Source organism: Ctenocephalides felis, unplaced genomic scaffold (genome assembly GCF_003426905.1).
Source record: "Ctenocephalides felis isolate EL2017-DRISC unplaced genomic scaffold, ASM342690v1 CF-g0.4_SCAFFOLD_03571, whole genome shotgun sequence".
NCBI lineage: Eukaryota > Metazoa > Arthropoda > Insecta > Siphonaptera > Pulicidae > Ctenocephalides > Ctenocephalides felis.
In genome coordinates this window covers 19,906,747-19,923,106 of record NW_020539725.1, presented here as the reverse complement: position 1 = coordinate 19,923,106, position 16,360 = coordinate 19,906,747, and the positions used below count along the sequence as shown (strand labels likewise).

Below are 16,360 nucleotides of genomic sequence, written 5' to 3'. Positions count from 1 at the left end.
AAGCTTTCAGATTTAGCACTGTGTTTGTTTCAATGAAACCTTCCTTATATATTTTAATTGTAAACATTATCAAACAAATAACACCAACTTGGTCCCAAGATCAGCTCACCAGAAAATGGATATTAATATACTTTGGTTGGTGATCAAAATCAAATTCAGAAATCATTCCAAAAAACAATAAACGTGTTAAAATTGTAGTTCACAAAATAATATATAGATTTTTACCAACTGTTTGTTATACCAGGAGATTGATTCCACAATAGTGCAAATTTTTTCGGCTTGCGCGTTTAGAAATTTATTTATTTATAAATAGTTTTCACAGCAGAAGGTTTGAATCAACTTTCAATTTCAATAACAGTAAGCATATACTTACAATATATTTTATTGTTCTCTTGTCATGCATTTGTATTTTAATAACGATTTGTACATAAAGAAAATTAAATTATTAACGTTTTGTAAGATCGAGTACAATGTCGCAAATAATTAAAATATCTTGTAAAATTTCGTTTGTTTAATTAGTTTTTAAATCGACAAAAGTGCCGCAGTAGAAAATTCCACCATTTTGCCAATTTGCAGTTAGTAGAAGTTAGACTTCTAAAAGTTTTTATGTTGTGTTACGATATACATGTTAATTTACACTTTAAATTATAAAAATAATATTTAAAAAAATATCTATATATAAAATCTTGATCAATTCTATCGCGTATTGATGCTTTTAAAACTGTAATATCATATTTTAAAGTAATTATTCATGTCCTGTAAACAAATTTGCATGGCTGTAGCAAATTTGATTACCGTGGTTTATTGAAAAATTAATTGTCAATATGATATATTAAGTAGTAATAAGATTTTAAATTTCAAATATATGCAAAGTCAAAATTTATCTTAAGTAATAATAATTGCATATATTGAAATTTGCATTCGTTCGAAACATAAGCAATTATTACGCCATTAATAAATCTTAACAATAATAATAATATAATATACAATTGATTTGTATAATATAAATTAAAATTTGTAAAATATAAATTAAATTTGTACTAAACAAAATTTCTTAAATATATTCTATATATTTTACTTTATATATATCTACGTTTAAAACCATTTTTATATGAACAGTTAAAATTCGCGTACATCGTACAATTGTACTAGTCAATAAATACAATTCACAATGGTGCAATGTACAAGTCAATAAATCAAAAATATTCATTTCCCATTCACAATTGATGATTTCGCTAGCAGGGCAATGCTCTTATTAGTATTTTAAAAAACTAACGTAAATACGATTAAAATATCCGAAAAAACTTCATAGTTTTCTTCGACGTCGATAAAGAAATTAAATTGTTAAAATTAACACGCCACGATTTAAACTTTAGAGAATAAATCCAAACATACGTCGCAAACGTTCTTAATAAATTAATTAAATTAAAGTATTTTTTTAAAATACTATTATTATTTCAGACGGCTTCTGGTGCAGGAGCAGTCAGGCTGGCGCACACCTCCAGCATTTCACCTGACTCGACTTCACCATTTACCGCTCTCTGAGAATCTCTCCAAGGTATCAGCAAAATGTGTATTCGCTAAAATAATTTAATTAAAATGACAAAGGATAATTAAAAAATATCAAAAAAATGTAAATATCTTCAGAAATCGTGGACATAATATAATATGTACGGATGGAAGAAAAAATTTTGCATTGAATAAATAAAACTGATGTTGCAAAAGCATATCTAATCTATCAACGTAGATATTTTGAATTTATAGATGAATATTTCCTCATTGAATGACTAAATATTTTCCAGTCTAGTTGCGAGACAATTTTTGTGACGCACGTACAACTAATTGTTTAAATGTTAGTAGATCTTTAACATTTAAAATTCGACCCCATTTATCATTTGAGCCCATCTTTGTTCAATGCCACGACTCATCCAGATCGATATCAAGCAGTATGATATCAAATTTCCACAAGCTTACGAAACGATGACTAATTGCATAATAAATTTTACTATCATAAAACATGTTCCACGCAGATATTGATGTTCGAATCAAAAATTCGATTTTCGCCATCGATTTAAACTTTCTACACAGTTAAGTTTTAGAATCATTTTCAATTAGTTTATCTTTAAAGATTCACAAACGTGGAAGTATATAAAGGTGTATAAGTATATTAGTATTAGAACTTAAACAAAAGGATCAACACGGATTCATTTACATAAGACTATAAAAGTAAATCGACTACGATTGGATCAACTTACAAAATTAAAAGCACTAACCTGTTTAAGACTGCCTTTTGTCTGAAGAATTTTGATCACAGCCATAATCGGGATCATGGCAACACTTGAACCAGCAATGCACCATCCCATCACATTTGCCCAATAAGGGTATACGTAACCTTCATAAGTCAATGGTTCGTAACCTATAGCAATAAAATTAAAATGAAAATGAAAATTGAAAATTAAAATTGGTATAAATATTTTTTATAATCTCAAAGAACTTACCTAGTAAACCGTACATTGTAATGAAGATTAGGAATATAGGTGCCACAAATTTCCAACAAACTTTCCAATAGATACCAGGTGAGAAACCAATCATGTCCTTTATATCCTGGCAAAATCGTTCGGTGCCTATAGAGAAAAATTTATATAAATAATTGATATGGAATAATAAATAATTCGAATAATCGATATTGCAAATAATATTGTAATATATTTATACATATATAAAATATTTTGACATGTGTTAGTTACTATGACAAAATTTAATTAATTTAAAAAACAGTTAGTTCCTCCGAAATAGATTAACCAGTTTTTACGATATTTTATATTCACATTCAGTACCACTTTTCATACCCTTAAGTGATTAGGGTTGGCTACCTCTAACAATTTTTTTTAAAATAATAGACTATTTTTTATTACAATTTTGTAAGGCGGGTACAAAAATATCTAATTCATAATAAAACTAGGCATCCACTAAAAACTAGAATTGATTATATTATTCTGAATTATGTATTAAACAACTAAATAGATTTTTTAATATAATTATAATGAAAAATTTATTTCTTTGTGAGTGTGTATTTTGAAACATTTTTAATTTCAATACTTTCAAAGTTTTTCAATATAATGGGATATTCCAATAGTGGAAATTCTTTATAAAAAAATTAATCAATATTTTTATGTAATTAGAAAAAATAATACATTATAAATTTGAATATATAATATATTATTGTCGTTTTTGAATGTACTAAAACTTTGTTTCAACGGCACTTACTTATGACATATTATATAGAATCAATAGTCAATAGCTAGTTTCGTTTCAAAACGGAGGAAAAGCGTATAATTATGATACATTTTTTAGTATCTCTACATTTTTTAGTAATCTTAATTGAGATTAAAGATTCAGTAACTCAATAAAAATGGTCTATTTATGTATTCTAATAGTTTCGCAGAACTACTTGATCTGTATTAATTATTCTCATCTATGGTAAATTTACAAAAATGCCAAATTATCGCCAAATCTTGGTGGCCAAATTTTAATTGTTTAATTTACCCAAATTCAAACTTATTCTAATAGCAACAAATTTTTACCATATATCCAAGAGACAGCAATAGATTCAAAAAGTACTGCAACCAATATGCTATAACCAGCTGCGTATCGATCCAAAAGTTGAAAGAAGTAGAAACCACCTTGAGTACAACTTGCGAGTCCAACAAGAAAATATATTACGAATAAAACTGCAACAAATTTTTCCCTGTGTCTTCCTAATACTGGAAATTCATCACTTAAGGCCGTTATTATGGCTTCAGAACCGCCAAACTAAAAATAAAGATAAGTAATAATTAGAAAAAATATTATTTATATACACCGATATATCAAAAGTGATTTGAATACCAATATAGTTCCTTAGTACTTAACAGATGATAATTTTTTATGTGATTCTGAAATTTTTAAATTTATTGAGCTTCAAATATAATAATTCATAAAACATTCGCTAAATATCTACTTTTATTGTTCAACTCAATTAAATTCATATATTAGGATGCCATGCAAATAGCATTCGTTTAAGTATATAACATTGGTATGAAGTGACCTTCTAATGTTTTTTAAATTATTTTTTATAAATATTATGAGAAAGCTATAAATTTGTTAATGAATGTAAAAATGAATACAATTTAAAATTTGACACTTACAGAACTGTCCAAACCAAGTGTGAGCAACATCAAAAAGAAGATGAGCGCCCAAAAAACGCTTCCTGGCATAGTTGCAATTGCTGCTGGATAAACAATAAAAACAAGACCAGGGCCTTCGGTCGCAACATCTTGTATAGAACGACCAGAAGCATGAGCCATATATCCTAATACACTGAAGATCACAAAACCAGCAACAAATGATGTGGCGGAGTTTATCATGGAAGTCAACAAGGCATCTCTAAAAAAGGGAAAAAAGTGATTAGTTTTGACCATGCTAAGAAATATTTAGAATAAATAACAAATTTCATGTTTTTTCGAGATCCAAAAGCCTTAAGTAACTCAATATCATGATTATGTGATTTTATCTTTGATTGTTATTATTCAGCCATAAAAATAATTTTATATTTTTTTATATATTTTTTCTTGTACTCACTTGTATACATTGTTGTGATACTGATTGTAGGAAGCATATGCCAAAAGCACACCAAATCCAGGCCCCAAAGAAAAAAATACTTGAGTGGCTGCATCAACCCAAACCTACAGAAAAAAATAATATTAATATTCAATTTGCATTGCGTCACCTCTAAAATTATTATACATTTGCTGCTAAAATTCTTATATCGCAGTATATTTTTTCTATGAAGCAACAACGACATTTTCAGCTATAGAAACACTCCTTTATTTGAGGAAGAAATTGGACACTTTGATAAATTCACTTCATGCTACAGAAGAAAATTCATTGGTTTTTCCATATATCATATGTTATAAAATATCACTTAAAATGATACAAGTTGTGCATGACACGTTGCATCATGAATCATTTTTAAAGAACTGCTTGAAATTTTGTTGTAATAACTGAAACCTTATGTGTTTGAAAAGCATAGATATCGTTTATAATAATTATCTTGACGATTTTCTTTGGAATTTATTATTTATAATTATAGTATAGAAATAACAATACTAGTTGTATATTATTTAAATTTGATTATTTATGTTTCTTACCTCGGCTTTTGTCAGAGTTGTAAAATTTGGACTTAAGTAGTATTTAATACCTTCTGCTGATCCTGGTAACGTAATTCCGCGAATAAATAAAATTATTAATACTACGTAAGGAAACAATGCTGTAAACCACACCACCTGAAATAGGAGATAAAAGTTATATAATTTGTGTTAAGACTGACTATTCTATAACTTCATAATTTTATATAATAATTGATTTTCCAATGAATATGGTCACACGCCTTTATCTTCATCTTAATGAATAAATCTTATATTTATGGTTCTAAGGTAAATTAAATTTGACTTCTGATATGTTAGACTTATAATGAAAGTGTAATAAATAATTATATTAGATATGATTGTATCCAAGATTTTATTCAGATTTAAAATATTAGCTTACAGATATCTAATAAATATTCTGCCATTTGCTTACAAGCATGGGGACACTTGGAATAAAATAATAACATCATATACTAAATAGAGTACATTAAAGTTTATATAGTTTATTATTATGCCAGAACTAGAATTTATTTAATGCTTTTAAATAAAATGCAATTACTTTAATTTTTTTATTGCAACAATAATAATAATCATTGCGAGTGCTTAATTCAAAATAAGTGTATGAGGCAGGATTAAGTATGTAAACTTCTAGTACATAAAAACAAAATTTTGCATTCAAATAGAATTTTCTCTTGATAAAGTATTTACGTATTTGATAAAGTAAAAAAAAATAAAAAATATAGGTATTAAGAAAAACAACACACCTTTCCTGATGTGCTAATTCCTTTCCAAAGTGAAAAGTAACAGATAATATAGACAGCCAAAAGACATAGTGCCATATCCCACTTGATTCTTCCTAGATCGTGAATTCCATCGCTTTGGTCAAGTTCCAAAATAACCCGCCTAAGACAAGAAAAGAAATGTCCATCAATTTAAAATACATAATTTTATGTAGAGAAGATTTATGAAAAGTCGAGTAGCAGTATATACTTTTTTAATGCAAAATATCTCTACAAAATATATCTATTTACATAATTTTATACCCTTTTTCATAACCAAAATTCCAAAAAGGTTTAAAATACTCCTGTGATCCAATAGCTTTAGGGAGTATTCGATTGTGGAGGCATGAGTTTTAAGTGATATTTAAATCATCGTAAAATGGCAATCAATTTTTATATTTTTTTTTATAATTGCTTTATCAACCAATAGTTTTAAGGAAGTATACTAGTATGGAGGCATGAATTTTAAGTTATTGTTAAATCATTGTAAAATGTCAATCAATTTTTATATTTTTTATAATTGCTAAAACTTATGATTAATTTTGATTTTAATTTTGCAGACTAAAACATTGCTCAATTTTATTTGAATAGCAAGTATTTCAGATCGACAGCACAATTAGCGCAATGCCCTTGAACGGCATAGGGACTCAAGATGCAGAATTTATAATACTCGCTACTAATTGAAATTATAATACAATTAAAATTCTAAGCATTTATGTCCATCCCAAGAGACTTCCAACATTGAGAATTCCCTACAGAATCTATTTACTTAAATACACTCCTATTTGCATGATGTAAATTTATATGTAGTGGTGATTCTTTACATTACTCAATTTGCTTATGGAGTTGATAATAGTTCCAATTTAATAATTGTACTATTCGCTATTTTATCATGTGTATTAATTTAATATACATTGACATATTAAGGTCACAAGTTTATGAAGAAATTTCCAATTATTTTAATTTTTTGTCAACTATTTATAAAAGTAGTTCTCTGGGTTATATCAATTAAGCACAGTCTTCTTATTGACCCACGTGTTCATTGATTATGGAATAATCCTGATTAATCATAAAAAAAGTAATAATCATTAATTTCTCACGAAGCACATAAATTACACAAAATCATGAAAAGCAAAATTTCTTGATATTTTTACCTTTAAAAACCCTTTGATAAAAATATTTTAGCACCCCTAAAAATTGATGTTTTGTATTAAAGTATATGTTTAATTTTTTTGTTAATGCTTTCGAAAAAATTTATAAATCATTTAAGTAATGTAAAAACATATTGTTCAGGTTGACGGAGTAACAATAATTTAATAAGTTTTTAAAAAAAGGTCATTCCAGCTGTTTTAGAGCATTTGATTTTAATCTTATACGCTTTAATCTTTATGATTTTTCTCAATGAATTTGTAGTCCAAAAGTTTGGTCTAATACACCGAATGTTTTGTTTTTATATATTCAAGCCAAACTGAGGAGCATTTGATGTTAATCAATTTTTTATCGCATAAGCATAAATTTTGTCAATGAATTTGTAATCATATATTGTATTATTTAATTATTATTTTGTAAATATAAAAGTATGGTCTAATACACCGAATGTTTTGTTTTTATATATTAAAGCCAAACTGATGCATTTGCCAAGCTTTTACTCAGAAATTCAAAAAGCCCTTTACCTAACTTAACTGCACCATAAATAAAATTTGCAGAGTTTCATTTGGGTAATATAATTGATATTTCAGTTAAATTATAAATATTATATTTGCATAACATGTTTGAAAAAAAAAGTAAGAAAATGTATCCCAATCGTTACTGTTCTAATTCATTTACCAATCCAAATAATGATCTTTAGTTATTTTTTTCGATGCTTTATCTATTAATACGTATAAGCATTAAGGTAACTATAAATATTTTAATTCTTGCTTCTGAACATTAGTATTTATAATTATAAGTAATTAATTTTTATTGTTAAGATAATCAACACAATGGCCAACTGACTGATTATAAATGTGAGGTACTTTGATATAGCAGTATGATAGTAAATCATATACTGCTACAATGAAATAAACAAATGTAATTAAAGATTCATTGACGATTAAAATTATAAGTAAAAGGACTGATGTAATAATATTATTTATAAATTAATAAAAACATATAACAAACAATAAAACAAATAACATATTTTATATAATGATGATTTCATAGCAATTTTGCAACTTTTTTCGATGATATTGAGTTATTTCTTCTCAGCTTTTATTATGCGTAATGGAATTGTTATTAAGATGCTAGATTTAAGGTTAATATAAACATATACATTATTTTTATAAAATTACTATGATTTATAACGCATTACAGTCATATTTCGTCTTCTGTGTTACAAAGCTTCTCTCAAAATGTTATAAATTCGAGATTCTATAATAATCTAGTATAAGTTTAAGTAGAAAAACATTTTCCAAATTTTGAATATTTTAAAAAATATACCAAAATACAAGTATTTGAAAATCAACCAAGTATTTTATATGTTGTTTAATATATAACCGATCGTTGAATTGTGTAATTAACCTATCTAATAGATCATTACACAGCGCAAATATATTTGTGGGAAACCACATGTACCACATGTACGACCACACCTACCACGTGTGGAATACCATGGAACGTTTACCGCATTTACTACATTTACCACTTAAATACTCACATGGACATAACATTTGCAAACCAAGTTTACAAAAAATATCTATTCTTTTATATTTTTCTATTCATTATACTTGCAGCTATAATATCTATAAATAAATATATGCAAATGGTAATTTAAGGCTACTAAATAGAAATATTTTATATTATCATATATATTGTCAACAAAGTAAAAATGAAAATGCTATAATTTCAATATGTTGTCATGATATGAATATTCTATTCCTCACATATATTTATTTATTTATTTGTTCATAATCACATATATTTATTTCAGGCTCTTGTCAAGCTTATTCATAATTAATACATAAATGGAAGTAATTTTAAAATAATATTATATATATATATATATATATATATATATTAAATGTAATATAATATATTAAATACTTTTCGTTTACGATTATCATTATAAATCCTTAATGATTTTAATTAAAAAGTTATTGCATTTAAAAAAATGGAAAGTATTTTATAATATATTTCGATGGTAAAATGAATGTTATTACTCTAATTTAAAGTTAACGCACCCATTGCTTGTAAAAAGTAGTTGAAGACAATGCACCATTTTTTGCAAATATATTTTTTTCTGAATTTGTAAAATATATGCATTATTAGTTATTCAAGTTCATAAACTTACGTAAAATATTCGGCTGCTGGCGATTCCGAATCAGTTATATCAATTTGTGCAGCTGCTGAAATATTCTCTCTTGTATATTGAAACTGTAATAGAAAAGTCAATTAAATTTTTCATAAACTCATATAAATTTACTAAAATGATACTTAATTTATAATTAATTTATTTATATATATTTATAATTAAATTTCATCCAACAGTAAATTTATAAAAAAATTACCTAATCTTTAAAAATATCTAAAAAAATATTAATATATATCTTTAGAAAGTTTTGATAAAATCTCAAAATATATGAAGTGATCAAATAAGAATAACTAAATGAAAAATAATTATATTACGAATAATATTAAAAACTGCAACACTTTTTATAGCCAAATTAACCCTCCGTCGGTCGGAGTGGTCTGGCCAGACTTTTTCCGACTTCAATTTAAAAAAAAAACTTTTAGTAATCCTACCGACTTGAAATTTTTAGACTTTTCCTAAAATTTCATTAGCTGATGTCTGCCGATCAATCAAAAAAATCAGGACGAAAAAATGTGTGGTCCAGCCAGACTACTCCGATCATTCGAAGGTAAATAAATATCCGACCGACGTAGGGTTGAAAATGCTGTAATCGTAAGTTAAGTAAAATATAGACAATTTAAATTTCTAAATAAAATACATTAAATCATACATCACAGAGTTCAAGTATTTCAGTTCTGAATATCTTCAATATTGGAGGCAAAATTTTTGTGATGATGAATATGCATTTTATAAAGTTATTTTTAGAAATACTAAAATATAACTTGATGTATATAGATTTTTTGTAAGGTATGATAAAATGACCAGTAGATATCTCTAATATAATCGTTTTAGGTGATTTCAATAAAATTTTCTCACTGCAGGTTTAAAATCAATTAAAATTGAATAAATTCGCATCGAATTGAAGAAATTTACTGGTATTTTGATACATCTATAATCTACTATATCTATCGAAAAAAATTATATATGAATAATATATAACTTACAGGTCTACAAGCAGGAGTATTCCAATAGTTGTCGCACGATGCCCAAGGCAGTTCGGATGTAAACGACGCGAAGAAGTACCTCAGTGCCCACGCTATTATTACATTATAGTAAAAAATCAACATAAAAGGCTATCACCACCACCGCATAACCGATTCCTGTAAAAAAAAAAATATAATTTTGTTTATTAGCAAATTGTAGTACCATTTCAATTCTGAATAAAATGTCAATATCCTTAAATTATTGTAAAAAAAAACATGTAGACCACAAAATAATTCAAGAAAAACTAAAATTTGATGTCCTTCCTGAATAAAGATTGACTTCATTCATTATTATCACTCATTCTTACGACATTATTATATTATAGCTTTGGGTTTAAAAAACATCTAAAAGCTCTAAAAGAAGCTTACGAAGTACAGTGTGGGAGACCAACTCTATGAGAATGTGTTTTAGGTGATTATATATGGTGATCAGGTACTTTGTAGGTTTAGGTAAATACATTCATCTGTTTCAATTCAAAGCGTTTAACTTAAATAAATTAAGATAAAAAGATATTATTACATAGGCGTTATTATTTTTAGCATGTCTGTACAACCGTAGTAAATCTCTTCAATGATAAAATTAACAATTGATTTCTTAACAACTTAAGATGTTCCAAAAATTCTAAAACAAGAACAATAAAACCTCCAATAAACCAATAACTCATTAGGGATTATTTTCGACCTGTTTAATTTAGTGCATTCGTTGCTGTAAAACTTGATGTTTATAGAAAACACGATTTTATTCGTATCTATATTTTGATAAAAAATACTAAAAACTAGTGGGGTGCATGGCATCGTGCCTTAAGGCAAATTGCTGGAACTTTTGCCGTACCGTAACAAATTGTTCGAGGAATTTTAAATATTTTCAAATAGATTTTTATAAAAACTGTAACATTGTCTTATATAAACTGAATTGCAAAGTTGAAATTATTTGTTTAAAGTATATTAGACCTTTAGTCCGAATTAAAAAAATTAAAATCTGAATTATTTTCAATATAAAAAAATGTGCCATTTGTTGTACATTTAGCTCTGTATCATCAAAATGGTTGAACCTGCCTTTGCCAAAAACTAATCATCTCTTCTCCTAATCATTACAAATTGAATGTTTTTTAGATCATTCAAATCGGATACTCTGTTCTCTCAAAAGCTCGATTTGTATTTTCTGCACTCTTTGCTCCGTATCTCCGTAATGGCTGGACCTGCCTTTGCCAAAAACTAATCAGCACATCTTCCTATAAATAGGAATCGAATGTTTTTTGAACCATTCAAATCGGTTGAACCGTGCGCCCAAAAACGTGCAAGAAAAAATGGGGACATACAAAAGACAGACACATCAATTTTTTCTGAGGTATGCCAAAATGTTCAGAAACCTTCAAAACGTCGAGAAATGCAAAAATTATCATTTTAGATTTTTGGCCCATTACTATAACTACCCTACGGGAAGTTAAAAAATGTTAAAATGTATTTATGAAAATGTTTAATTTCCTTCAAGGCAGATACTAACATACACCATCATAATTTATCACGGTGAAATAAATAAGAGCAAATAAGCAAAAAGGGTTTTGAAACTAATTTAACATTTTTTTGGAAACCTTAATTTTTTAATAATTTATTTTTTTCTGCTAATGTCTAACTAACTAATTGATACACTTAAAAAAATCACTCGCAAGTTCCTGTGAAATTGATAAAATTTATAAGCCAATGATAGCGAACATATAATGGGTTATATTTAATTTCATAACTGTGTATAAACCTCACTCGTAAAAACTACTTGCTATAAATAGAAGATTGAACACTTTAAACTATTTATAAGTACTTTACTTTATATTACGCTTGTCGTACAAGTTGTAAAAATTTAGCATGTTGTTCCTGCGGAAGTTACGTCAAATGTTAGTGCAAACATTCAAAACGTGAACAAACTTCGGAGATTCTTGGAAACATAAAACAGTTTGTTTAGAGAATAGAACAATTTTCGATTTTCGATTATTTTGATTATTTCGATTATTTGCTATTCCGGGCCCTACGTGAAATTAATAACGCAATAGTTTAAAAGTATTTATTTGATGGGTCAAATTATATTAACGGACAATGCACGAATCATCTTCAATTGACCAGCTGTTGTTACGCATGAATATATTACCAAATATTTGTTTTATTGCACTATGGCTACTATAATAATAAAAGATTTGATTTGAAAATCGGCGCGCAAGAATAAGTGCTTTTACTGGCAGAATTAGTTAGGATAACAGCATGATTTTAAGCTAGCAAACAGAACCGCCTTTTAAAAATATAAAAATAGATATATGTATATGAAATTTTTATATATCATTAATGGTCTATATCCATACCTATAAATTAACAATCATATATAAAAACTCAATATGCCACAAATCGACGTTGGATGTTAAAAACGATATAGTACAAGAAAGTCTATCATCTTGTAAAAGATTTTACTTTTTAGATATTGGTGGGCAATTGGATCCATTATATAGTATCTAAGCTGGTATTTTGTCCAGAGTCAGTATGTTAAACTGACTCAAAACACACGATTAAATACTTCAACGCACATTTGGTAAGATTTTGTCTAGAATTTCTTGACCAATATCTAAAGAGAGTCCTCACAAATATTGTTTAAATCATAATTGATTAGCATATTGAGCATGCCAAAATTATTCTTAGTAAAGAATGAATTAATATTACGTTTAAAAAGATTCAACTCAATTTTAAGCAGTTTTGGACAACATTATTGTATCAACTGCATTATTTTCCTTCAAAAATTTATCACACCCTTAAGATAATTTTTCAAATAGAGATTGCTATCAAACTAAAATACAATTACCACCTTGATTCAGAAGACTATTCGAACAATTCAAAAATGATTCTAAAAGATTCAATTATCATATTTCAATTACCGAGGCGTTTCTTCATAATTAATAGTTCAGAATGTAATATAATTAAAAAAAAAACGATAACTATTCGAAAAGTGCATGTTGAAAGTCACGCTAAAAATTAAATTAAAATATGCATTTCGGTTGTGAGAGCGGATACATTTCTTTCGTTTTAATAGTCATTTTAATTTGGAATATAAAAGCTAAATAAAATATGTTGTAAATTAAATGAAATTTATTTAATTATTTTCATATTTTTCATATGTGAGATATACTAACTATTATTATCAAGAGCTAATTCAGTTCTGATTAGTATAACATCGCTTACCATATAAAATCTTTTATGTGATTATTAAATTAATATCGCAAGATAAAGAATAAGAACCATTTATTAACGTCATTATGATTTACAAGAGTCTTTATAATGACTCCAAATAATAATTATAAAGAAATTAAAAGGGTTACATCATAAGCTGTTAACCAAGTTTGAGATAATTTAATTATGTTGTAGAATAATGGGCCAATTAAATACATATAATTAATTTTAATGCTACTTAAAACAATTTATTGACAATTTTTTATATAGCCTTTGCAAAATATACCGATTCCTGACATCAAAATTATTAATGGAAAGAATATTAAATTGAAATTAAATGAGATGGTTTAAAAGATAATCTCCCAAATATTCTAATAAAACACCGGAATAGTAATATGGCATACTGTTTATGAAAATCTGGTACTACTTCATGCATTGACAGAAATTTGTAATTGAATTATATTAACCATTTTGCTTTTACAAAAGATTTATTTCTTTCCGGCAAATATTATTTATTTTAATCATACGTCTGTTGATAATAAATTCACATCAAAATTCATCGATCCAAACAATTAATTTAATATTTTATATATCACCTATTTATAATTTGTATTGAAGTTCATAAACAAAATCATAAAATTTAAATTATTAAGAACTTGATGGACTTCTCCACATATTAGAACAAGTACATTTTAAAGCAAAGGGCTCATTTTAGAATATTGTTCAAATACTGCATATTAGATCTTCGAATTCAAGATAGAAGTAGACTAAAAATTTCGACGAACAATTTGATATAATAGAAGAATTTAATAGTGATCAATAAATTTTTGTCACATTCCGATATGTTTCAGCAAAAGAGAGAAATCCATTAGGCGAAACTAAATTTGATCAATCGTGTCAAGAACAGAAAAGGGTTACTTATGATTTTTCCATAGGTGGAGCGATAGTAGTGAGTTTTATTTCTTAGACGTTTTTGATGATATTAATAAGATTTATATACAAAAGATTACTCTCTACTAATTGTAAGGTTAGATCTGAGAATAAAGTCGCTTTAATGTTGGATTCATTTGCATGTCAATCACTATTTTAGTGCTGAAATATGCAAGTTGATGATAAGACAGTTTTCCAATAAATATAAATTTTGAAGAAATGGCATGGTTGGTCATCATATAAGACAAATATATAAATAATATTTATAAAATCACTACTAATCACTATTTAAACAGATAATTACGAAGAAATGATCTGTCCAATGTTTATAAGACTTAACCCAGATTTTTCCAATGTTTGAAATTTAAAAAATCGGCAATTAAGCTAATCATATTTATGTTTCTTGAAAAAGATTTTAATATTTATCAATTGCAAAAATTTTCATCCAAGTTTTCGTAAAAAACTCTCTAATGATTTTGAAAATTCAAAAACTTCTCGAAAGATATTTGGAAATCGTGTTGATTTGTTTTTGTCAAATATTTTTGATTAGCAATCTTAATAAAAATTTGTACGGCGATAAAGTTGCTAATCGAAAATTGATACTAATTTATTGATAATGTATCAATTAAGATACTAATTTATGCATACTAAAATATTAAAAGCCTATGGCAAAATTTGGATCAATATGCAGTGCTTTTAGAAAATTCGTTTATAGTTCGTTTTACAATATTGAGAATTAAACCATTTGTCGAAAATAATTAACATGCTTGAAAATATAGTCCAAATTGAAAAATCTGCAATAGCTTCTCGCATTATGATGCTACTCGGTATAGGGGAGACTGGGTAAAAATTTATCTTAAAATAATTTTGTTAATTTACCAGTTTATTGTCCACACCCCGAGGAAGGTTGTAACAATAGGTGAACACCAATATAACTTATGGTCAGAAACGACATTTATTGTCAGAACGATATATATTGTCAGAAAACAGAATTATTTTAGCAAAGATTATGAATATATATAATAAAACTATATATAACAAAACATATTTTTTAAACAAAGTTAATAAGAAATCTTCGTAAAATCGTTTTTTTGTACATTAAATTTTCCATTCCTTTCTCTTTCGTATTTTGACTTATTATTAGTTAAGTTAATTTTGTTTCATCATTTGATCTTCACTCGAGAAAGACAAGAAATACATGTCACAACCGTACTCACAAAATTTGACCAAATCGTACCCAACGCAGCATACAAGAAGGTAACAGTTAGTATTAAAAGAAATCGAACTGAAAAACTTACTTTTCACTCTTTAAAAATAATGCGGTCTACAGATCATGTTTATGTATCAAATCATGTCAATGTAATCAAACAAACATACCACATCATTCTCCCTTTGGACCCTATGTTAAAATCAGTATAGTTTAGCTGTTATGACGACTGTCACTACCCTGTCAGTACCCTGGCACAACCGTACTTCCAAACTTATAAGGGGGCGTCCATTATTCACGTGAGCGAGTTTTTAAGGATTTTTGGACCCCCCCTCCCCTTGGTGATACATGGTGATATTCAAAATTACCCCCCTCCCCTACCAAACATCGCGTGTATTTTTAGTTACGTGATAAAACTGTAAAATTTTAATTTTTTTTTGAAAATGTTTGATTTAAAAAAAAAACTGTAAAATTTGAAAAATAACTACACATGATATCTTACTATACCCTTCCCTCCCCCACGTGATATTTTGCGATTTTTTGTCAGCCCCCCCCTCCCTAAAAACCTCACGTGATTAATGGACGCCCCCTAAATCACTCATAAATTAATATATTGATTTTTTATTGATTAAGTCGATCTTTTACCCAGTTCGGGAAGTTCATGCAACATGCCTTAAGGGAAA

General features: G+C 26.9%; 1 protein-coding gene across 1 annotated transcript in view; it reads right to left on the bottom strand.

Moving 5' to 3' along the window:
* Positions 1–1,380: 1,380 nt before the first annotated feature.
* Positions 1,381–16,360, bottom strand: part of LOC113386828 (sodium-dependent dopamine transporter-like) — a 36,243-nt gene continuing 21,263 nt past the window's right edge. Inside the window, 11 exon segments of the mRNA XM_026624591.1 lie at positions 1,381–1,580; positions 2,274–2,416; positions 2,499–2,624; positions 3,585–3,813; positions 4,188–4,425; positions 4,621–4,724; positions 5,190–5,324; positions 5,951–6,089; positions 9,294–9,376; positions 10,298–10,411; positions 10,413–10,453. Of these exon segments, the coding sequence (XP_026480376.1) occupies positions 1,458–1,580; positions 2,274–2,416; positions 2,499–2,624; positions 3,585–3,813; positions 4,188–4,425; positions 4,621–4,724; positions 5,190–5,324; positions 5,951–6,089; positions 9,294–9,376; positions 10,298–10,411; positions 10,413–10,453 (1,475 nt within the window). The 3' untranslated portion in view covers positions 1,381–1,457.